The following is a 24807-nucleotide window of genomic DNA, read 5'->3' on the forward strand; positions in this document are numbered from 1 at the left end:
TCTGGCTGCGACGATAACGATTTCTGTCTGCGGCATATCGGCTTCCTTGGACTGGAACTCCTCCGGAACCAGTTACGTTTGCTGCTTCTGCCTTCCACTACGTCGAACTCCACAGTTTCACCATATCCAACACTGCGGAGGTATTTCCGTGGATTATTCTTTTTTATAGCAGTCTGATGTACAAACACATCTTCCTTTGTATCATTCTTGTTGATGAATCCGTATCCATTTCGTACGTTGAACCACTTGACTGTTCCGAGAACCTTTGTTGCACTGACTTTCTTCTCCGCAGGGATTTGGGTTTGTCTGGCTGTTGCCGCTGCTGCTGTTCGGGTTGCCGCTCCGTCTCAGCCTCACTCATGGTGTTGACGGGCTGCGTGAGGTGGTTGGGGCTCGGGCCGGTCTGAGGTGGGGGCTCCTGCGCTCTCTCCGCTCCTTTCTTCTCTCCAATAATATTCCTTTCCACTTTTGCTGTCTCCAGTTGCAGAAAAAGCTCTGCATTTCATATTCCTGCCTTGTATTGTTGATCTAGTTTCTTCATCCTTTTCTGATACTCCTGCAAAGTGCCTTCCTGTAACTGCTGTAGCTGTCTTTTGAGAGATGTCAATTTCTCCTGGTACATCTGCTCTTTTGCTTCCAGGTAGTCTTCATCATCCTGCTTATTAGCAATATCTGTCTCCCTTGCATCCTCTGTATCTTCATCCGAGTCGCAGCCACGGATACTGTGTTCGTCCTCATCGTCGACGCTGTCTAGCTCCTCCTCGTCATTGTAATAGTCGACAATAGGTGAGAGGAGAGCTGCAGACATCTTCCCCGTCGAGCTGCCCTCCTTTGTTGACACATCTGGTGCCTTGATGGTGTGCCAATCCAACTGGATTTTCCTGAGCCATTCACATCCCAGCAACGATGGTCCTCCATTTTTCAGTACATAGAGGTTCAGCTGCTGTGTTTTGTCTCCGTAGGTCACTGTCACTTTAATTTTACCTTGTTTCACCTCAATGCACTGTGTAATGATCTGATCTCTATTAACAGTGTGCAAGACAAGCTTTTCACTGTACACCTGTCAATAATAAACCAATACCAGTCATTCCTGCTCAGTCCGTGTCGAATTTTCATCATATGCTAAACCTTAACCAAATTTCTCTTAAGATCCCCTTCTTCCAAAAAAACCTCAGACTATCACTATTTCTCCTCAAACAACAAGACAACAATTCTGGGCATTGAGTTTGGATTATTCCAAAACAAAGGAACATTTAGAAGCTTACCTTGGTTTTTTTGGTAAATCGTATTGCTTCCTCCATTTTCCAATGGGCTATTTGACGCTGAAATTTCCTGATTAAAACTAAACAATATGGATATAGGGAGCATTTTATCTTACTTACCTTCTGAGCTGATGCAAATTGCTTATAAGCAAACAACCAGAAAATATTATCTCCTCACCTGTTTTTTCCAGCTCTACCACAGCTTGTTCATAAATCTGTGTCCCGAAATTCCTTAAGATTGAAGAATCACTTAGGTAGGAGTGAATTCTTGACATCATCACCTTAATTTTGTCCCCAAAAGGGTCCTGTGAATGAGTCGGGAGAGAAAGTGAAAATGCAGAAAGAAAAAGCTGCAAAACACATTCTGCTTTTAAGAACAGATTTGTTAAAAGAAAATCTTTATCTGAGATCACTTTTTTCTTTGTTCTTGCATTCAAGTCTTCATATTCAATATCCTCCTTGAGTTATAAGTCATGAAATAGACAGTATGGACTCCATTAAAATTCAGTGTGTCAGTCTGAATGATATAAATGGGCAGTGGTGTTCTGGATAACTACAAAACACTTTCATTCATAAGATCTGGATGTTGATTGAATTATTATATTCTACACAACATTTCTCTGCAATGTGAAAGAGTGGGAAAGGGCTCATTCCATTAAGTTTTAATACAGGTGAATGTTGGTACACAGAACTAGCTGCATCTCTAGTCAAGTTGTTCCAGTGCAGGTACAACACTGGCATTGTCCCAAAATCCATAAAGGCAGCATAAATCAAATCTGGTCAATTAGGCCTCATTCAGCCTACTCTTAATCATTAAAGTGCTGCAAGGTGTTACCAAGTGGCTCAACAAGGCTTAATCTGTTTCACCAGACCTTAGCAAAGGCTTGGTCCAAGTATAGACCAACAAACTGGATTCCAAGGATGGGATGAATATGACTGTCCTTGACATCAAAGTTGCTGGTGAACGCAGCAGGCCAGGCAGCATCTCTAGGAAGAGGTACAGTCGCCGTTTCAGGCCGAGACCCTTCGTCATTCTGTACCTCTTCCTAGAGATGCTGCCTGGCCTGCTGCGTTCACCAGCAACTTTGATGTGTGTTGCTTGAATTTCCAGCATCTGCAGAATTCCTGTTGTTTGTCCTTGACATCAAGGCAGCATTTGACTGAGTGTGACACCGGGGGGGCCTGGTAAAACTGAACGGGCATCAAAAGGAAAAAAAAACACTTCAGTGCTTGGAGTCAAACCTCACTCAAGGGAAGATAATTGAAATTAATGGACTAAGGTGTCTCTGCAGGATCTATGGAGTTATCTAGAACTACAGCATGTTATTCAAAGGGGCTGCCCCTTTAAGAAGGAAATTATAATAAAATTCTTCTCTTAGAGCAGGGGTCCACTGACCCCTTGCTTAGTGATATTGGTCCATGCTATAAAAAAGATTGGGAACCCCTGTTTTAGAGGAACTCATTGGAATTTTCTACCTCAGAGAGCTATGGACACATTGAACGGAATCCAGCTGGAGACTGGCAGACAGTGAAACCTAAAAAATGCCAAGGGGTAGGTATGCGGAGAGCGTGAGAAAGTGGAGCTAGTGGTTTTCAGTCATTTCTCTTGAGCAGTCTAATCAATCACTCATGTCCAAAGCTCTGAGTGCAAAACAAAAAGTAACTCCAGCAATAGGATTATTTCCAGAGTTCCAGAATATACAAACTAGGCTTATATCTAAATTTATTCAGAAAATCATTTCATTTAAAGATTAAAGTTAAAGACTGGGCAGAATCTAATCCCGATGCCCGGATTATGCTCTTTTCTGCCAACAGCAGAGTACCTGTGCAGGGAAATCTGCCGACTGAAGATACTCCAAAACCTACAAGCATTTGAATGGAGGGGGATACAGAGAAGTCAGAAATATGCAAAAAAAAAAGCAACAATTTCCTTTGTAAGTGATTCAGAGATATTGTGGAACATTCAAAGATTTTGATGCTTTCAACAGCTGGATAAATCAGGGGGCATGATTTAGCTGGATGATAACTTGTTTTGTCATTTTTTTTGGACAGAGCACTGCACGTGACAGTAGTGTTTCATATAGGACCTCATAGCTTTAAGCTTCAAGGCAGACCCGGATTGTGTTGACCACAGTAAATCTAATAAAGGTAAATTCACACTTACTGCACGGTTTGACACCTTGCTGCTGGTAGGAATTTCTGAACCAAGGTTGCATTCCATAATTCCATGTGCCAACATATCCAAAGTTACATAGCTAATCATGGATACAGCAATCCAATGAATCAAAGATGAATCCAGTGATACTGAGGTAAATGATCTTGTCATGATTTTATGAATAGGGATACAAACACAAGGGGACAAATCACACTCCTGCTTCTATTTCTTATATTCGATGCACTGAAGAAGGAATTTGGCATGCTGGTCTTCGTTGGTCAGGGCATTGAGTACAGGTGATGGGATATAGTGGCACCATTGTACAAGAGGTTGATGAGACTACACTTGGAGTATTGTGTTCTGTTTTGGCTGCCCTTTTATAGGAAAGATTATATTAAACAGGAGAGAGTACAGAGTTTTACAAGAATGCTGCCAATACTTGAAAGTCTGAGTTACAGAGAGAGGTTAGACAGGCTAGGACTTTATTCATTGATGTGTAGAAGTTTGAGGGGTGGCTTTAGTGAGGTGTATATGATAATGAGGGGTGTAGATAGGGTGACTGCATCTTTCTCCCAGGGAAGGAGAACTTAAAGTAGAGGGCATAGGTTTAAGGTGCAAGGTGAAAGATTTAAAAGGAACCTGAGGGACATGAGCTGCCAGAGAAAGTAGTTGAGGCACTTTTAAACCAACATTCAAAAGATATTTGAATAAGTACATGGACAGGGAGGTCTAGAGGAACTTGAGCAAAATCCAAGCAGCTAAGCCGAGTTTGCGTGGGACTATGATCCCCATAGACAAGTTGGACCATAGGGCCTGTTTCCATGTTGTATCACTCTTTGACTCAGTAACACTGCACAGTGTTAAAAGTGTGGACTAGGTAATGTGATAATTTCATGGTATTTGTATTCTTTAAATTTTGTACCTGTTTTCTTTCTTCCGTAACGTCATAGTTCTTTATAACCTGAGGGACTACTGCATCCAATTGTGGTTTACACTTTGTAGAGGACATGATAAACTGAGCATCCATATTGGCGCAGATCTGTGATTAACAATAAAATATGCATCAACAGATAACACTGGAGCTTTACTAAGTAGTTAATGTTAAACATGGCAATGCTTCAAAATTATTTTTCTTTCCTTCCATGCACATTAAAATTAGTTCCCTCTACTCCTTCAGCACTTGGCAAGCTGACCCTGACCTAGTCACTTGCAGAAGTCAAATGAGGAAGTCAGCAAAAATTGGAATCTCGAATGCGCTTACCCATTCACAATACATTAAAGGCCGTATACTGTAATTGGAATGTGAAAAGTGTCAAAACCAGATAAATCTGAGTTTTATTTCCATTGTGGATTAACTTTGAATCTGAATTTCAAAAACTCCTGAAGGAGGCAGAAGGCACACTATTTATTGCGAAGTCAAGTAGACCCTAGCCTGGGGTATTACACAATAGTGCTGGCTCACTCTGCGTTTAGTCTCATTGACCTCCATGTGAACCATTTCAAAACAGCCTTCTTTTTAAAGTATGACCTAATGAGCTTTAGCTAATTACTATAACCCAAGTGAGACAGAATTGATTAAAAGGATTATTCAGTCTATAACTATTATTTGAACTGTAAGATTAGATTGTGGCCTTTGAAATTACTCTCTGCCACTTGGTTTATGAAGTGAAAATCCTTATTAACTTGGGTGCTGTTGCATTTTGAGCTGTGATCTTATTGCTGTCAAAAAGCATGCATCATGTATTATGTCAATGAAATGGAAGATGAACAATATGGCAAAACCAATCTTTACATTAGAAGATATAATTTATGCTGAAAATATAACATAACATTTTGCACTGAAGCTTTATTTATTTAATTAAGGAGTCAATATTTGTAAATGTGTCTGGATTCAAAGTTGCTTTCATGTACTGCTTTCATGTACTACTTTAATTTACCTCAGAGATGTCAAATGTTTCATTGCCACGTATATGGGTTCCTATGTCAAGTGTTTCAATGATTGTTCTATCAACCTGATTATGTCTCAAGCTGCCAACACCAATCTGTTCTGACACAGGATCTACTCAATGAAGCAACGGTCCAAAATTTTTTAAGCAATTAGTCCAGTCCAAAACCTTCAGATCCATAAGACTTATGATGCCTGAGATTATAAACCCTAATCAGACTCACTATCATTCAACGATTCACATATTTCCATGTGTGTGATATAAAACCATGGAGGCAGAGGACCTGTTGATGGATCTGAAGCACCAAATCCTTCTGTTCACCTGACTAATGAATTCCCTATGGAGCCCAGTCTTGTGTCACTGTGGGAAACTTCCCTTCGGACCTGGCTCAAGATCCCTGATGCCAGTGATTTCAAAAGACTTCATGGGACACAGATTTTGCGGGGGAAAAGAAACAGGGCAAAGGCAAGTTGCATTTTTTAAATTACCTTCCCTTATTTTAATCTTTGTAATAATTTTGCTTCAGATGAATATTTTAATTAGTTTTGTGTTTTATTAATTCATATTTCATTTGAAAAACATATTTTATTTAGTTCAATTAAAGTAGTTTTGAAATGTTTGAGATAGTTTCAAAATTTTAACATGATTTATGAATTCAGAGTTGCCAAAGCTGCAACCCTACATTTCAGGCTGTTTTGAAGACAAGGCCTCTGCATAATGTTGCCTGGATACCAACCTACCAACTGGACTCCAAAGAACAATACATGGCCCCACACTCAGTGTGACAATGTGAGTACCATATGTAACCTAGGTTAATATAACACAAAGATGTAATGTTAGAAAGCTCCACCTATGAAGAGATGGAAACACGGTTTACTGAATTTAAAAAAAGAGAACTTGGGGGGAAAAAAAAGCTATGTGAGAACAAGGTGTGGCTGACAAGGTATGGACAAGTGACAGAAACACAGCAAACTATAGAAACTGATTGTGGACAGTCAGCCATGATCACAGTGAATGGCGGTGCTGGCTCGAGGGGCCGAATGGCCTACTCTTGCACCTATTGTCTATTGTCTATAAACTAACTAAAGATATAAACTGTTAAAAGTGAAGTTAGTAGTTCGTATCTCTACCCTACTTACTGGAAGTACTCAGGGTAAAACCCCTAGAGCAGAAATGATATCAATAAAAGGTTTATTGAAGCTACAGCTATAATGCGCATCAGCTACAGCAAGACGATATCAGCAGAGAGTGGTGTCCAAGATTTCTACTGTGTGCCCAGGAATTAGTTCTGTTAAATTATACCAAGGGACTTGGTGAGTTTAAAAACACTTTTACTGTTCCAAGTGTATAATTTGTGTGTGAAATGTGTTGTAACTGAGAAACGTTCAATGTGATATTGAATTATTTTGAAATAGAAAATAGAATTCATGTAAGAACTTACGGATTGTAATCCTGTTGTATACAGGTCAGGTTTTTGCTGTAAGTTTTGTGAATCGACTTTCTGTGGATGACCCGCTATTTCATCCATCAGACCAAGGAACAAGATCGAAGTGCCAGCACGGGAACAAAATGTTTCAAGAAGTAGAGGATTTAATACAATTGGATGTACAAGTTTATTTTTCATTCAAAGGATTTGAATTTGATTTTCTGGAAGAACTGATTATTTTTTCAAAGATTTTGATTAGTGATTGAATGAGATTTACTTTGTTAAAAAGTTGTGATATTGGAGCATTTGTCGTGAAAGGAGTTAAGAGATTTTCTTTTTGGGATTGAATTTGAATTTGTAGACATACTGACCTGAAACTGAAACTGAGGTTAAGAATAGGAATTGAATTAGCTTTCTAACTAACTAGGGATAAATAAAAGTGAAAGATTAGTCTGTAAACCTCAAAATAGGGGAATAACAATAGATCTAATTAGTTAGGGAAATTGGAGTAATAAAGGTTATTCTAATGAATTTCACTGATTCTAACTACAAACGTAAAAAGGAGTTTGGTTTTCGTTGACATCTGAGATTTAGAACCTAAACAGAATGTTGGAGTTTTGAATTGTTCTTATTCGTGTAAATATTTTGTATATACTGCTATTTTTATAAACAAAGCTTACCTCCAGAAGTGTGTGTTTTCTATTCACTCCCTCCTTCCGGTACCTAGAGTTTCTACTAGCACCTAGTGTAGTACTGTGACACTCTCATAAAGGGTGCTGCAACCAGTCACACTAGATAAGACGAGCACTACACAGGTGTTACACATGGGCAGTGATTCCTAAACAGCAGTTGTTCAGCATGAGCTGGCCCTAAGTAAGCAAACCTTGGTAAACAATTATTTCATTTTAAGTTCCCTGGCCCCCACCGCATTTTTTTCCACCATGGATGTCCAGTCCCTATATACTTCCATCCCCCATCAGGATGGTCTCAAAGCTCTCCACTTCTTTTTGGATTCCAGACCTAACCAGTTCCCCTCTACCACCACTCTTCTCCGTCTAGCGGAATTAGTCCTTACTCTTAATAATTTTTCCTTTGGCTCCTCCCACTTCCTCCAAACTAAAGGTGTAGCTATGGGCACCCATATGGGTCCTAGCTATGCCTGCCTTTTTGTTGGCTTTGTGGAACAATCTATGTTCCGAACCTATTCTGGTATCTGTCCCCCACTTTTCCTTCGCTACATCGACGACTGCATTGGCGCTGCTTCCTGCACGCATGCTGAGCTCGTTGACTTCATTAACTTTGCCTCCAACTTTCACCCTGCCCTCAAGTTTACCTGGTTCATTTCCGACACCTCCCTCCCCTTTCTAGATCCTTCTGTCTCTTTCTCTGGAGACAGCTTATCTACTGATGTCTACTATAAGCCTACAGACTATCACAGCTATCTGGACTATTCCTCTTCTCATCCTGTCTCTTGCAAAAATGCCATCCCCTTCTCACAATTCCTCCGTCTCCGCCGCATCTGCTCTCAGGATGAGGCTTTTCATTCTAGGACGAGGGAGATGTCCTCCTTTTTTAAAGAAAGGGGCTTCCCTTCCTCCACCATCAACTCTGCTCTCAAATGCATCTCCCCCATTTCACGCACATCTGCTCTCTCTCCATCCTCCCGCCACCCCACTAGAAATAGGGTTCCCCTAGTCCTCACCTACCACCCCACCAGCCTCCAGGTCCAACATATAATTCTCGGTAACTTCCACCACTTCCAACGGGATCCCACCACTAAGCACATCTTTCCCTCCCCACCCCCGCTTTCCGCAGGGATCACTCCCTATGCAACTCCCTTGTCCATTTGTCCCCCCTGTACATTTGTCCCCCCCATCCCTCCCCACCAATCTCCCTCCTGGCACTTATCCTTGTAAGCGGAACAAGTGCTACACATGCCCTTACACTTCCTCCCTCACCACCATTCAGGGCCCCAGACAGTCCTTCCAGGTGAGGCGACACTTCACCTGTGAGTCGGCTGGGGTGATATACTGCGTCCGGTGCTCCCGATGTGGCCTTCTATATATTGGCGAGACCCGACGCAGACTGGGAGATCGTTTTGCTGAACACCTACGCTCTGTCTGCCAGAGAAAGCAGGATATCCCAGTGGCCACACATTTTAATTCCACATCCCATTCCCATTCTGACATGTCTATCCACGGCCTCCTCTACTGTAAAGATGAAGCCACACTCAGGTTGGAGGAACAACACCTTATATTCCGTCTGGGTAGCCTCCAACCTGATGGCATGAACATCGACTTCTCTAACTTCCGCTAATGCCCCACCTCCCCCTCGTACCCCATCCATTATTTACTTTTATACACACATTCTTTCTCTCTCTCTCTCTCCTTTTTCTCCTTCTGTCCCTCTTACTATACTCCTTGCCCATCCTCTGGGTTCCCCCACCACTTTTCTTTCTCCCTAGGCCTCCTGTCCCATGATCCTCTCATATCCCTTTTGCCAATCAACTGTCCAGCTCTTGGCTCCATCCCTCCCTCCCCCCCCCCCCCCACCGTCTTCTCCTATCATTTCAGATCTCCCCCTCCCCCTCCCACTTTCAAATCTCTTACTAGCTCTTCCTTCAGTTAGTCCTGACGAAGGGTCTCGGCCTGAAATATCGACTGTACCTCTTCCTAGAGATGCTGCCTAGCCTGCTGCGTTCACCAGCAACTTTGATGTGTGTTGCTTGGCACACAAGGCCTCATGGCAACTGGTTAGCACTTCTGGTAAGAGGATGGACCAAGAACATAAATTTTCCCCAAAGCAGAAAACATTAAAGTTATGCACAAATAGTTGATGGTTGAGTTCATGGAGGTGTATTAACCTGTAAGATGTGGTTCACCGCTCTGTCAAATGTATTGGCACCATCGGTTCCAGGTGATGCTGTGAGTCCAAGGACTTGCGGTAAGTTGCTCCCATTGTTATGCTTTGCTTCAATGTACCGGGTCATGATTTTGTTATACACACCATTCTTCTGAGTGTGATGACACTCATCAATTATCAGCAGAGAAAACTCTAAATTCAGAAGAATAACAAAAGTTATTTCCTCAAGAAAATCTGTTAATCTGGAAGTTACAGTTCCATATTTCACCTCTGTGGCCGAGTCTCTTCAAACTCAATGAGATTTTAATTTTCTTGAACTCTCTAACATCAGTCAAAACAAAATCTGTGGAGAGACACCAGAAGTTCATTACATCATGGGATTTCAGAGGTATGTATGTAAGGAATTTGTGTATGCAAAAACATGTTCTAGCATATGGGTGGAATATGGGAACTCACAAGAAGATTGTTGAGACTTCCATTAATATTTCTTTGGGACCCTATGATTATAGCACATGGATCTAAAGACTAGAAAATAACAACCATGAACTAATGGGACATGAAGTGCAGAGTATAAGCCATTAGTGTATAAGGTAGTTAAACTAAGGGGTGTATGGAGTGTCAAGGACGGGTAGCACCTCTGGTGGGGGAACATGTCGCGTCTTTTTCAAGGCGGTTAGCCCACCTTTGGTCCCCACCTGGCAATCAGCTCTCACCTGTGGCTCCCATAGCTGTTTGCATGCGACAGCGGCCACACCCCGGGCAACGGCTTCGACAAGCCGGCTAAACCAGGTGAGGGTAGCCGACGGGTCTCAAACCCTCGGTGAGATAGGGAGTTGTCTATCCCAGCATGTGAAGACAGACTCTGGCGGATTGAGCGGACGAGACCAATGGAAGGTCCAACGGTCAAGAAGGCGGTCTCTGCAAGCATCGTGGAACGTGTAGAGCACGACAAGACACAGAAGACGTCCTGGTCATCCACTGTGCCTAGTCCCATCTCCAGCCGTTTCGACTCTGTCTTGCCACTGGATCCAGATGGGAATTGGGAAGAGAGAGTGAGGCTGACGCTGCGCAACTCTCCCTCACTTAAATCCAAATCACGCGCTAGTCTCGACACCATCATAATGGTATCGAGGTCTTCATTGACATCGACGATGGACAAACACACAGTTAAACTCAGGTCAATGTTGGAAAAATACAATGGTACACATAATGCTTTTAACATTCACCTTCCAACCAATCTGTGTCCTAGAAAAATGCATGTGAATATTTGTTAACCTTCTGGGATCAGATGTTGAATGATCAAAAGTGCCTGGGCAACTGGCATATTGGCCTGGAGAGAGAAATTTGATCACCAATCTATCTGTATGCAAAAGCAAAAACAAAAGCTGGAAGAACTCAGTGAGTAAAGCATGAAGGCGAAGATGTACTGTATGTTAGACATGAGGAAAGATTGCGTCATCTGGGATCACACTCACTGGAATTGAGAAGGATGAGAGGGGATCTTAAAGTTATGAAAGGGATAGAAATTATAGAGGCAGGAAGGTTGTTTCAACCGGTAAAGAAAACTAGAACTCGAGGACATAGCCTTAAGATTTGAGGGAATAGATTTAAGATAGAGATGAGGAGAAATTGTTTTTTTGGCAAAAGTAGTGAATCTACAGAATTCTCTGCCCGGGAAGCAGTAGAGGTTACGTCATTAAGTACTTTTAAGACACAGTTAGATATAAGTTTGTATAGCAGGGGAACTAAGGGTTAGAGGGAAAAGGCAGGTAGGTGGAGCTGAGTCTGCAGACAGATCAGGTATGATCTTATTGAATGGTGGAGCAGACTCAATGGGCCAGATGACCTACTCCTGCTCCAATTTTTTATGTTCTAATGTATGTCGACTTTTCAGATCAAGACCTTGTATCAGGACTGAGAGGGAATTGGAAAAATAGCCAATATATAGCAAAAGCATGTGACAGAGGATGGTAGGTGATAGGCTGGGGAGGAGATGATGGGTTGATGGAACCAGATTGGGGAGGTGAGTAGCAAAATGACTCATTTGTCTGTTATGCACATGATCAAAGCCTTCCATTGTAAACCTGTTCAAAATTAAACATTTTAGCACAATACATAATCCTGAATCCTTTGCCAGAAGGGAAGAAATAAATAATACTAGTTACCAATGCATCCTTTACACCCAAGCTAATTGAAACAAGTCATCCCATCGAGCTTATCCGGTTAATTGTTAAAAGTGCAACCATGTGGTCTACTTTCCCTCCATGCAACACTTTATAAACCAAATTGCTTCTACTCTGAAGGGCACAGAGCTGGAAGATTAAATTGTTCTACCTGTTAACTCTATGTGCTTTTCTTCTTCTGTGCTGATCAGTGAATTTTGCAGGATCTGTGCTGTGCAGATGATAACATCATTCTTCCGTACAATGTATGCAAATTGCTCCTTAAGCTCAGTGTCACCGGATACTGGAATCACTTTATACTTGGGTGTTAGGGATGGCTTAAACTCTTGTTCATAATGCTGATTCACCAGAGGCACCTGTAAAATGAATTCCCATCATTTTGTTTACCATACAGATACTTATATTTCAGTACTACTGATAAGCTTCTTTCCAACTGTGATAAGACTGCTGAACAGATCCTGACCCGGATCTGGGCCGTACCCTCCGAATATCTGGACCTGCCTCTCAGTTTTTTTGCACTACCTTACTTTCCATTTTTCTATTTTCTACTTATGATTTATAATTTAAATTTTTAATATTTACTAATTTTTACTATTTTTAATATTTAATATTTGTAATCCAGGGAGTGGGAAGCGCAGAATCAAATATCGCTGTGATGATTGTACGTTCTAGTACCAATTGTTTGACGACAATAAAGTATAAAAGTAAGAATTCCATACCCTGATCATAATGTGTGTACATTTACTTAATCAAACTTATTATTGCTTTCCCAGGGAATTTCACCAATACTGCTCAAGACGAGGGGATTTTTGGGAGCACTACAAGGAAGAAAGGAAGAATTTTGTTTATTGTGATACAGAATGGAATAGGCCCTTCTGGCCCTTTGAGCCATGCCGCCCTGCAATCCCCTGATTTCAGCCTGAGCCTAATCACAGGACAATTTACAATGACCAATTAACCTACCACTGATACGTCTTTGGACTGTGGGAGAAAACCAGAGCACCCGGAGGAATCCCACGCAGTCATGAGGAGATTGTATGAACTCCTTACGGGCAGCAACAGGAACTGAGCCCAGTTTGCTTGTATCGTAAAGCGTTGTGCTAACGACTATGCTACCGTGCCTCCCTAAGAGCTGGAAAATGATATAAAGTCCTTCAAATCAGTTCCGACAATCATTATGACCGTGCCTAAGATTCTAGGTAGAATTCAACTTTCTTCCTCAGTTCCTCTGTTTCACAGAATAGATGACATCCTTTTAGAATGGAGATGAGGAGAAATTTCCTTAGCCAGGGAATGATGAATCTGTGGAATTCGGTACCACAGGTGGCTGTGGAAGCCAAATCTTTGGGAATATTTAAGGCAAAGGTTGATAGATTCTTGATTAGTCAGTGCATGAAGGGATACAGGGAGAAGACAGGAGATTGGGACTGAGAGGGAAAATGGCGGAACAGACTTGGTGAGCCAAATGGCCTAATTCTGCTCCTATATCTTATGGTCTTATGGTCTCATTCCTATTTTCTTCCCTTTGTACCCAAAGTTCAGCAATGGATATACTTATAAACTTGGCTTCCATGAAGAATTTCAAAGATGTGCCATCTTTGAATGAAGATGTTTCTCCTAATCTCAATCTTAAATGTCTGACCCTCACCCCGACTTTGTAATCCATATCTCTGGATTCTCCTGCAGGAGAAAAATTCTCAATCATCATCCAATTTGGCGACCCCTCTAAAATTCCAATAAATGTTAGTTACATCTTATCCCTCCAAACATAAAATGTAACATAAATCTAAAAGCAAAAGTTGGAAATGCTCAACCGGCAGGCAGCATCTGCGGAGTGAAAAGCACAGGTAGCATTTCGGGTCAAGGAAAGATCATTGATCCATATATAAAATTCTTGCTTCCCTCTCCACAGATGCAGCCTCGTTTGTTGAGTGTTTTCAGCACTTTGTGAAAAAGCAGACCTATTTAATTCAACTCTCGTGGCAGATACATCAATCTAACGGATTCACTGAAAGCACTTTGCTGTAAAGCTCAAGACTAAATTTCAAGAATAATATTTCAACTGGAATTGTTGCCTGAAAGCAATGAAGAGATAATGGACTCTCTGCCTTTAACAGGGGAATTATCTCTTTCAATCCACACAATGATGTTATACAAGAACAAAACAATCCCTTTGGGAGTGTTTCAAGGCAGGGTAAATTTGATCAGTTTAACCCAGATTTTTGCTTTGTCTCTGTCCACAGGTGAGATTCTGAAAGGCTAAAGGGTACCTTGGTTTGTGGAGCATTTCAAAGACAAGCCTGAGAACTACAGGCCAATGAGACTGACATCGGTGATGAGTAAATTGCCGCAGGAGATTCTCCTAATCTCAATCTTAAATATCTGACCCTCACCCCGACTTTGTAATCCATATCTCTGGATCTACCAGCATTTGGAGAGACAGGATTTGATTTGGGACTGTCAGCTAAGCTTAGTTCATGGGAAGTTGTGTCTCTTGGAGTTCCTCAAGGAGGTGACCAAAAGGATAGATAAGGGTAATGCAGTGCCTGTTGTCTATATGGACTTTAGCAAGAGCCTTTCACAAAGTCCCTCATGGCAAGCCGGAAGGTTAGATCGCATGGGATCCAGGGGAAGATAGTGGATTGGATTCGTAGTTGGCTCAGTGGCAGGAAGCAGAGAGTGATGATTGAAAGTTGTTTATCAGGTAGAGGCCTGTGTCTAGTGATTTGCCATACAGGTTAGTAGGGTTGTAATTTATATAGCTACTTGGATGTGAATGTACAAGGCATGGTTTGCAAGTTTGTGGATGATACTAAAATAGGTGGTGTTTTACATATTGTAGTATGGAGGAATTACTGGGGGAATCTTGATCAGCCAGAATTGGGGCTGAGAATTGGCAAATGATTTTCAACCCAGAAAAATATGAAGTATTTCATTTTGAGCGATCAAACCAAAATAGGACTTACTGTATACAGTGACTGGTAGGGCCCTGGAGAGTTCTATGGAACAGAGGGGCCTAGGAGTGCAAATGCACAGTTTGCTGAACGCAACACTATAGGTAGAGAGGGCGGTGAAGAAGGTGTTTAGCATGCTGTCTTTCATCAGTTAGGGCATTAAGATTAGGAGTTTGGGAATTATGTTGCAGTTATATAAAAGGCATTGGTGAGGCCAAACTTGGAACATTGTGTACAGTTTTGGGCACCCTGTTATAGGAAAGATGTTGTTATAATAGAAAGAGTGCAGAAAAATATTACCTGGATGTTGCATGGACTTGGGAGCCTGAATTACAAGGAGAGGTTGAGTAGTCTGGGACTTTACTCTCTGGAATGTAGGACACTGTGGGGTGACCTGATAGAGGTATATAAGATCATAAGGAGCACAAATGGGATGACAGCACATAGTCTTTTCCCCCAAGGATGGGGTGCTATAAACAAGAGGGCAAAGGGCTAAGATCAGAGGCAAAAGGTTTAAAAGGGACATCAGGGTCAGCTTCTTCACACAAAGGATGTTGCAAATTTGGAATGAGCTTCCAGAAATGGTGGTTCAGATGGGCACATTCGCAAAGCTATCTAAATAAGTACATGGATAAGAGAGGTTTAGACGCCTATGGACCAAATGCAGGCAGATGGGACTAGCTCACTGGGCAAAAGAGACAGCATGAACAATTTAGGCCAAAGAGCCTGTTTCCATGCTGTATGACTCTGTGACCAAAGCTCAAATGAGACAGCACTGGTGATGTTCATCCAGTAAATGTGAGAATTCCATTTTCTGAACTACATTGGCAGCTGCTACTTGTTCAACATTGAACAGCCATTGACTACCAGCAAGTTCCTTTGTCAGTAATAAAGCTGTTCTAAACAATACTGACTCAGTAATCCCTGGTTTACAGGTGTCCCCCGCTTTTCCAGCGTTCGCTTTACGAAACCTCACTGTTATGAAAGACCTACATTAGTTACCTGTTTTCGCTAACAGGAGGTGTTTTCACTGTTACGGAAATAGGCAGCGCGCGGGGAAAAGCAGCGCGCAAAAAAAAAGCAGCGCGCACCCCGAGCAGCCACTCTCCCCTGGATTCGGAACTGCATTCTAGCCAGCATTGCTTGAACACATGCCTGTGAGCATCTGTGCTTTATGTCAATTTATTTTGAGCATCCGTTTGCAAGATGAGTTCTAAGGTATCGGAAAAGCCTGAAAGAGCTCGTAAGGGTGTTACACTTAGTGTAAAACTAGACATAATTAAACGTTTTGATCGTGGTGAACGAAGTAAGGACAAAGTGAGTTTGGCTTGTGGACATTGACGAAGATGATGTTGAAGAGGTTTTGGCATCCCATGACCAAGAACTGATAGATGAAGAGCTGATGCAATTGGAAGAGGAAAGGATAACAATCAAAACAGAATACAGTAGCGAATGGACTAAAAGTGAAGTTGTCCAGGAACTGAACGTGAAGCAACTGCATGAGATTTTCGCTGCAATGATAAAGTACGACTTTAATTTTGAAAGGGTACGTTGGTTTAGGGCATATTTGCAAGATGGTTTGAGTGCTTACAAAGAACTGTATGATAGAAAAATGCGCGAGGCTCAGCAGTCAGCATACTGTCGTTTTTCAAGCCTTCCAGATCAGCCATAGCAGATGACGAACCTCGACCTTCGACATTGAGGCAGGCAGACATAGAAGAAGATGACCTGCCTGCCTCGATGGAAACAGACGACGATGAAATGACACCCCAGTGTCCCACCACCCCAACCCCCGGGCCGCGGACAGATTCCGATTCGCGGAGAATACAGTGGTAGCCAGGAGGCACACGGCACATCTTTAAGAAAAAAGCCAAAATAAACAAGCTAATTAATTAGGTGCCACCCGGTCTGATCTGGGCTGACAATTACGTGCCGGGCGGCACCTAATTAATTAGCTTGTTTATTTCAGCTTTTTTCTTAAAGATGTGCTGTGTGGCTCCTGGCTACCGCTGGACCCCTGCATGCTTCGTGGATCGGTATCAGTTCGCTGCCCGGAGGGTGGGGGCCACAGCACCACCCCAACCTGCGACGACTCAGCCTAACACACCATCATCAGTGTGCTCAATGTCTTCCCGATTCCCGTAAGTGATACTACGCTGTACATACATTATTTCTACTTTATATCGGCTGTGTATTTTTACGTGTTATTTGCTATGATTTGGCAGCTTCATAGCTTAAAGGTTACTGGAGAGAGTGTTTCTGCTGAGAGCGCTTGCGCCGTGTTTTTGCCAACAGCACTTGCGTGAGATTTTCTGCCGAGAGTGCTTGCGCGAGATTTTCGCTATGGAGAACAGTGCAGGCAATGATTGTGGAAAAGTATTTCTACTTTATATAGGCTGTGTATTTATCATATCATTCCTGCTTTTACTATATGTTACTGTTATATTAGGTTTTATGTGTTATTTGGCATGATTTGGTAGGTTATTTTTTGGGGCTGCGAACGCTCACAAATTTTTCCCATATAAATAAATGCTAATTGCTTCTTCGCTTTACGACATTCCAGTTTACGAACCGTTTCATAGGAACGCTCTACCTTCGGATGGCGGGGGAAACCTGTATAATATTAAAATGCTGACTGTATATTTTACCTTATTTACAAGAACAGCTACTTTGCCTTGTCTTCTTGAGTCCAAATGGTGTCTGGCAACAAACACAGCTGCCCGAGTCTTGCCTGCACCGGTCGGTAGCCATATGATGATATTTTCTCCTCTGAGAGCAGGCTGCACAACCTCCCATTGATAATCTCTCAAATCAATTTGCATTGTGTATCTGCAACAAGGCCAAAAGAAGTTAACCCTCTCAATCATTTTAAATTCAAAGAAGACTGTGGATTTAGCTTAGGGTTGATATAACATCTTTTTAACACTTTGCCACTAAAGTAATCTGCTTTTTCTTGTCACTTTCACTTAAAAGGTGTGGTTTTCCTCATCAGTTAAATGCTGAGAATCTTGAAGAATAAGGGTATGAATGTTGATGTCAAGATCAATAAGATACCAGATTTGACAGGATTGAAGTGTAAGAAGATTTTAGATAGATAGATGCTTTATTGATCCCAAAGGAAATTACAGTGTCACAGTAGCATTACAAGTGCACAGATATACCAATATTAGAAGAGAATAAATAACAGTCTAACAGGAGGGGGTCATCACTTCCCCAGCTATAGGTTGACTCATTATGGAGCCTAATGGTCGAAGGTAAGAATGACATCATGTAACGCTCTTTGGAGCAGCACAGTTGTCTTAGTCTATTACTGAACATGCTCCTCTGTTCAGCCAAAGTGGCATGCAGAGGGTGAGAGACAGTCCGGAATTGCCAGGATTTTCCACAGGATCCTTTGTTCTACCACAGCCTCCGGTGTGTCCATTTTGACTCCTATAACAGAGCCAGCCTTTCTAATCAGTTTATTGAGCCTGTTGGCATCACCCGTGTTGATGCCATTGCCCCAGTACACCACCACACAGAAGACTATACTGGTGACGACAGACTGGTAGAACATGTGAAGGAGAGGCCTGCATACTCCAAAGGACCTCAGTCTCCTCAGGAAGTAGAGGTGACTCTGGCCCTTCTTGTACACGGCCTCTGTGTTGGTGCTCCACTCAAGTCTGTCATCCAGGTGCATCCCCAGGTACTTGTAGGTCCTCACCATCAGTAGTAACAGGGTGCAGTGCAGGCTTCGTCTTCCTAAAGTCCATCACCATCTCATTTGTCCTACTCCATGAAAAAATTGGAGTATCTACAGCATGGCCTGTAAGGTGATGGGTGTGCTTAGGAGAGCAAAAGCAAGCAGTGAGAGAGAGTAGCTTTAGGGATAGAAATTATGGATCATGTACTGCTGAAAACTGCATTGTGAAGGCTACACGTAAAGACTTAAGGCATAGTTTTTGAATCTCCATTGTCATTATTCGCATTCAGTCAGAAAAAAATATTATCCCTTTAGCTCTACTTATATTGTAACTCCTTTATTCTTGAAACATTTTATCAGATTTCCAATAAACAAGATAAATGGAAATGAAAACTGGGCATTTTCGACAACAGCCAGCACACATTGACAGCTCCACTTCTAAGTAACAAGTTCAAAATCAGAATCAGGTTTATTATCACCAGTATGTGACGTGAAATTTGTTAACTTTGCCATGGTCCGGTCCGTTAAGTCTGCATTCCAGTTCACGGTCTGGTCCATCGATCCTTGTTCCGGGTTTTCCTGTTTTCTCCCTTGTTCTGTTGAGTGCCTCAATTGAGGCACCTGATTCTCATTTTGGGCTGGCTACATAAATAGCTCCTGGGTTCAGCTTCAGTCACTGGGATTTAGAATGTATGTCTAGTGCACATTCTGGAGCAGAGGGTGATGGTAATGCACCATTAAGCTGGATGCCAACCGCCGTAAAACAAGATACAGAGAGAGAGAGCTTCATTTGCTGCAGTACGGAGGAGGCCGGCTGAGTTGGCTCGACTGGAAGATGGCTGTGTTTTGCTTGATGCGTGAATGTGGTTTGGAACCTGTTGAGGGAAGGAGAGTGGGGAAGGAACGGAAATTGCTGGGAGGGGGACGTGTGGGTCCAGTAATGGCGGACAAGATAAGAGGTGGGGTTGAGGGAAAGAAAGTGGAGAAGGAGAGGGATAGAGACTTGGGACCAGAGGTAGGCAGCTGGGGAGAGGTGGATTATTGTGAAGGGAGAAATAAAGGGAATGAGGAGGTAGTGAGGGGTCGGATGAATAAAAACCAAGACAAAGGGAATAAAAGAATAAGAAATGATAGTGGAGAAAGCTCTGAAAGTGAGAAAGATGAACAAGCTCAGAGAGGAGGTGTTGTCATAATTAGGTTTAATGAGAAGGCTCAGGGACATATGAAGAAAATTAACCCGTTTGTGCTAACAACAACTCTGACAAATAAGGTAGGGGAAATAGTATTTGCAAAAGTCCTTAATGATGGCAACTTATTGGTAATATGTGCGAATGAGGAACAACTTGAGAAAGCACTCAAGCTAAAAGAGATAGGAAAATGCAAGGTGGAATACACTGGGGGGGTGGGAGCACAAAACAGTGGTTGTAAAGGAGTGATCACGGGGATACCAATGAGTATAAATATGGAGGAGATAAAGAGGAATATCAAAGGAGGGAAAGTAATGAATGTTCAAAGACTGAAAACAAAGGAGGGAGTGAAAAAGGAAAGTGAATCAGTACTGATTGAATTTGAAGAAGAAAGAGTGCCAAGGAAGGTGTTCCTGGGTTTCATGAGTTACCCAGTAAGGGTGTATGTGCCAAAACCACTGAGGTGCTATAATTGTCAAAGGTTTGGACACGTGGCTAAAAACTGTAAAAGGCAGAGGAGATGTGCTAGATGTGGGGGTGATCATGAATATGGAAAGTGCGGAACAGGAGTTCAACCAAAATGCTGCAATTGTGGAGGAGCTCATAATGTTGCATATAGTGGGTGTGAGGTTGTCAGACGGGAGACTAAAATTCAAGAAATAAGAGTGAAAAGAAAGATCACTTATGCAGAAGCTGTAAGAATGTCAAGAGAACAGAATAATCCTCCTAATGAACAGGGAGCAATAGGGATACGAGAGATGCAACAAAGAACAAATGACAGGATTTATGTAGACAAAAAGGCTCTAGTAACATTCATTGCAGGAGTAATTAATAGTACTGCTGAGGTAAAGTCAAAAAGTGACAAAATTCAGCTGGTGGTAAAAGCAGCAGTAAACCATTTAGGGTTAGTAGGACTGACATGGGAGGAAGTGAGGGAGAACGTCAGTAATCAGTCAAGCCAGGAAGTGTCATGTGTTGGTTAATACTAATTATGGTGATTCTTTTACAATGGAATGCAAGGAGCTTACTGGCCAATAGCCAGGAATTCAAGCACTTTATTAAAGAAATGGTTGTAAAACCGGATGTAGTGTGTATTCAGGAAACTTGGTTGAAACCAACTTTAGACTTTGTGGTATATGGGTATACAATGATAAGGAAAGATAGAAATCTAGGGGGAGGAGGGGGTTGTGCTATGTTAATCAAGCAAGGTATACCATATAGGGTACTGGAGAAAGGAGATGATCAGGAATACATAGTGGTGGAAGTGTGGGAGAGAGGGGAGGGAGTGGTTATAATTAACTACTACAATCCATGTAAAAGGTTGGATTTGGACAGCCTATTAAAGATACAAGGACAAAACAGACATAAAGCAGTGTGGTGTGCAGATTTCAATGCTCATAGCACAATATGGGGGGGATCAGATTACAGATCCAAATGGAAAGGTAATTGAAGATTTGATGGAAGAAAGGGATTTGGTGTGTATGAATGATGGTAGCGGCACAAGGATAGATATAACAACAGGAACTGAGTCAGTGTTAGATATTACGTTAGTGTCTAATACCTTGGCCGGCATTAGTAACTGGGGAGTTTGGACTGCTTCAACAGTAGGCAGTGATCACTACCCAGTTTTGTGTTCAGTGGGTGAAAGAGTTGAAGTAAGACCAGGTGGCGGAACCCCAAAGTGGGTGTTTGAAAAAGCTGATTGGGGTAAGTTCCAGAAGTTGAGTGAAGAAGGGTTGACAAAGATTGATATTTCTGGAAATGTAGATGAATTAAACAGTCAGGTGACTTCAGCAATTATCATGGCAGCAGAAGGATCTATACCTAGGAGTAAAAATAGGATGAATAGAAAACTGGTACCATGGTGGACAGAGGAATGTTGTCAGGCTGTAAGAAACAGAAATAGAGCATTCAGGCTAGTTAAGAGAACCCATAATATGCAGCATTTGGTTCAATATAAGAAAGCACAGGCAGTGGTGAGAAGAACTATACGTCAAGCTAAAGGGGCAAGTTGGAGGAGTTTTTGCGACAAGGTAGGAAGAACAACACCTGTGGGAGAGGTATGGGGAATGATTAAGAGGATGGGAGGAGATAGAAGGGAATGGGAATATCCAGTAATGATATCTGAGGAGAAAACTGCAGTCTCCAGTAGGGATAAGGCTGAGGTCATGGCCAAGTCATTTGTACTGATACACAGTTCAGAAAATTTGTCTGAAGAAGGGAGAAGAAGAAGGGAAAGAATAATGAGCCAACACCCAGGTGTGTTAAGCAGGAGGGAAGGAACAGATGATATAATTGATGATCCATTTACATTAGCAGAAATGGTGAGAGCAATAAAGAGATCGAGACCAACCTCCCCAGGGAAAGATCTGATATGCTCTGTGATGCTAAAAAATCTAGGAGAAGGAGCACTCTTGAAGTTGCTGCATTTTTATAACAGAGTGTGGGAGGAGGGAAGATTACCAAGTGCATGGAAAGAAGCAGTAGTAATTCCAATAAGGAAGCCTGGTAAGGATCTGTCAAAACCCACTAGCTACAGACCAATTGCATTAACATCAAGTATATGTAAGATAATGGAAGGGATGATAACAGAAAGGTTATCATATGAGCTTGAGAAAAGGGGAATGCTGACAAGTTATCAGATTGGTTTTACAAAGGGAAGGAATTCCATGGACTCAGTGATTATGTTAGAGACTGAAATAAGGAAGGCCCAGGCAAATGGAGAGTCAGTAGTGGCAGTGTTCTTTGACATTGAAAAAGCCTATGATATGATGTGGAAGGAAGGATTATTAATTAAACTGCACAAGATGGGGGTTGGTGGGAGAGTTTTTAATTGGATTAAAGATTTTTTGTTTGGTAGAAAAATTCAAGTTCGGATTGGATCAGAATTATCAAAACAGTACATAGTGGAAAATGGCACACCTCAAGGTAGTGTGATTAGCCCGTTACTTTTCATGATTATGATCAATGATGCCTTCACAAAGGTACCAGTGGATATAGGTAGGTCACTGTTTGCGGATGATGGGGCCTTGTGGAAAAGAGGCAGGAACATGGACCATATAATCAGAGTGGGGTTATGATTGGGGATGTAGATTTTCAGTAGACAAAACTCAAACTGTATTTTTTACCAGGAAAAGGGTTGAGGTAGGGAAGAAGTTAAGGATGTATGGGGTTGAATTAGAAAGGGTTGCATCATTTAAATTTCTGGGAGTTATATTTGATTCACGATTAACATGGGCAGACCATATCAGGAAAGTTGAGGAGAAATGTAAAAAAGTAATAAATGTGATGAGATGTTTGACTGGTAGGGAATGGGGAGCAAGTTGTTCAGCTTTGAAGAGAATGTATGTGGCTTTAGTGAGATCTGTATTGGATTATGGAAATATAGTATATGGATCAGCAGCTAGGTCTCTTATAAGGAAACTGGATGTGATTCAGGCTCAGGCCTTGAGAGTGTGCAGTGAGGCTTTTAAAATGTCACCAGTGTCAGCCCTACAGGTAGAAATGGGAATAATGCCTTTGGAACTAAGAAGGATGCAACTGATGGCAAACTACTGGGCTAACTTGCAGGGGCACAATGATTCTCACCCTACTAAAGGAGTGTTGCAGGAGTGCTGGGAAAATGGGAGGTTTCAGAGGGATACCTTTAGTCGGGTAGGGAATGATATCGCGAAAGAATGTGGAGTATTTGATCTGAGGATAAGTCCTTCAGTAGTTTATCCAGTTGTAGCTCCATGGAAGCTTGTGTGGCCTGACATAGACTGGCATTTGTTAGAGGTAAAAAGGAAAGAAAGATATAAAACAGATTTGGTAAATGCATTTAACTGTCATGTGATGGAAAAGTATAGTGATCACATTTATACGGATGGTGCGAAGGAACCTGAAACAGGAGTGACAGGGTTTGGGGTGGTAATACCAGCAAAAGAAACTGGAATCAGCAGAAGAACATCTAATAAGTTAGGGGTGTTTACAGTGGAGATGCTGGCAGTGTTGGTTGCGTTGCAATGGGTGCAGAAAGCCAGACAAGCCAAAGCATTGATATGTTCAGATTCATCCTCAGTTCTAGCAAGTTTAAGGTCTTTTCACACAAACAGTCGGCAAGATGTACTTTATGAAGTCCTTCAGTTAGTTACAAGAATTGCAAATCAGGGAGGTCAGGTAAAATTTCTATGGGTTCCAGCACATGTAGGGGTGAAGGGGAATGAGAGGGTGGATGAGTTGGCAAAGAGGGCGTTAAAGAAAGAAAATGTGGAAATGCACATTAGTATCAGTAAAGCAGAGGTTAAGTGTGTAATCTGGGAAAAAGTCAACCGAATGCGGCAAGAAAGATGGGACAGGGAGGGGAAAGGGAGGCATTTATATCAAATACAAAAGAGTGTTGCAGGTACTAGGGTAGGTAATGGAAACAGAAGAGAGGAAATTGTGTGGACTAGGTTAAGGCTGGGGCACTGTGCATTAAACAAAACATTGAAAATGATAGGGAAACACCAGACAGGATTGTGTGAGGAATGTCAGGAAGAGGAGTCAGTAGAACATGTAGTTTTGTGTTGCAGGAAGTATGGGATACAGAGAGAAATGATGAAAAATAAATTAAGGGAGTTGGGGATGCAGGAATTCACATTAAAAGGGTTGCTGGGCATGGGTGAGAGAGCACAAGTCCGGGTATTTTTAGCTTTTTTAAGGGATACAGGGGTTTTTTATAGAATATGACGAATAAACAGGAATAGGATACTAGGATGGTCAAAGATGGGAGGGTGAAGTGTAGGTTTGTGTGTGTGTGTGTGTGTGTGTGTGTGTGCGCGCGCGCGATTGGGTGAAGAGATCTAGAATGTATGTCTAGTGCACATTCTGGAGCAGAGGGTGGCAGTAATGCACCATTAAGCTGGATGCCAACCGCCGTAAAACAAGATACAGACAGACAGACAGCTTCATTTGCTGGACTGTTCCCTTCCCTTCTCCTTCCTTCTGAAGCCTCGCCTGCAACCTTCACCTGTAATGCCGTCAAGTTCAACCGCCAGAGGAAGCCCGGGGCCTTGCTGTGTCAAGATAAGGAACAGTCTGAGGTTGTTTGGAATTGTCTCTCTGTGTCCTCGCCTTCGCTAGGTAGGTCCGGCAGTTTGCTGCTACTGTGTGTTGAGAACCGTCTCTTT

The 24807-nt window shown here is 42.1% G+C and overlaps 1 protein-coding gene across 1 annotated transcript in view; it reads right to left on the minus strand.

Moving 5' to 3' along the window:
• The window catches only part of dhx58 (DEXH (Asp-Glu-X-His) box polypeptide 58), a 50097-nt gene that overhangs the window by 19290 nt on the left and 6000 nt on the right, over positions 1-24807 (minus strand). The window contains exons 2-6 of the mRNA XM_063037091.1: positions 17437-17617; positions 11986-12190; positions 9653-9843; positions 4340-4456; positions 1441-1567 (exon numbers count right to left, since the gene is read on the minus strand). Coding sequence (XP_062893161.1) covers positions 1441-1567; positions 4340-4456; positions 9653-9843; positions 11986-12190; positions 17437-17610 — 814 coding nt within the window. The 5' untranslated portion in view covers positions 17611-17617. The remainder of the gene's footprint in view (positions 1-1440; positions 1568-4339; positions 4457-9652; positions 9844-11985; positions 12191-17436; positions 17618-24807) is intronic.

This window comes from Mobula hypostoma, chromosome X1, assembly GCF_963921235.1.
Source record: "Mobula hypostoma chromosome X1, sMobHyp1.1, whole genome shotgun sequence".
In the NCBI taxonomy this organism is placed as follows: domain Eukaryota; kingdom Metazoa; phylum Chordata; class Chondrichthyes; order Myliobatiformes; family Myliobatidae; genus Mobula; species Mobula hypostoma.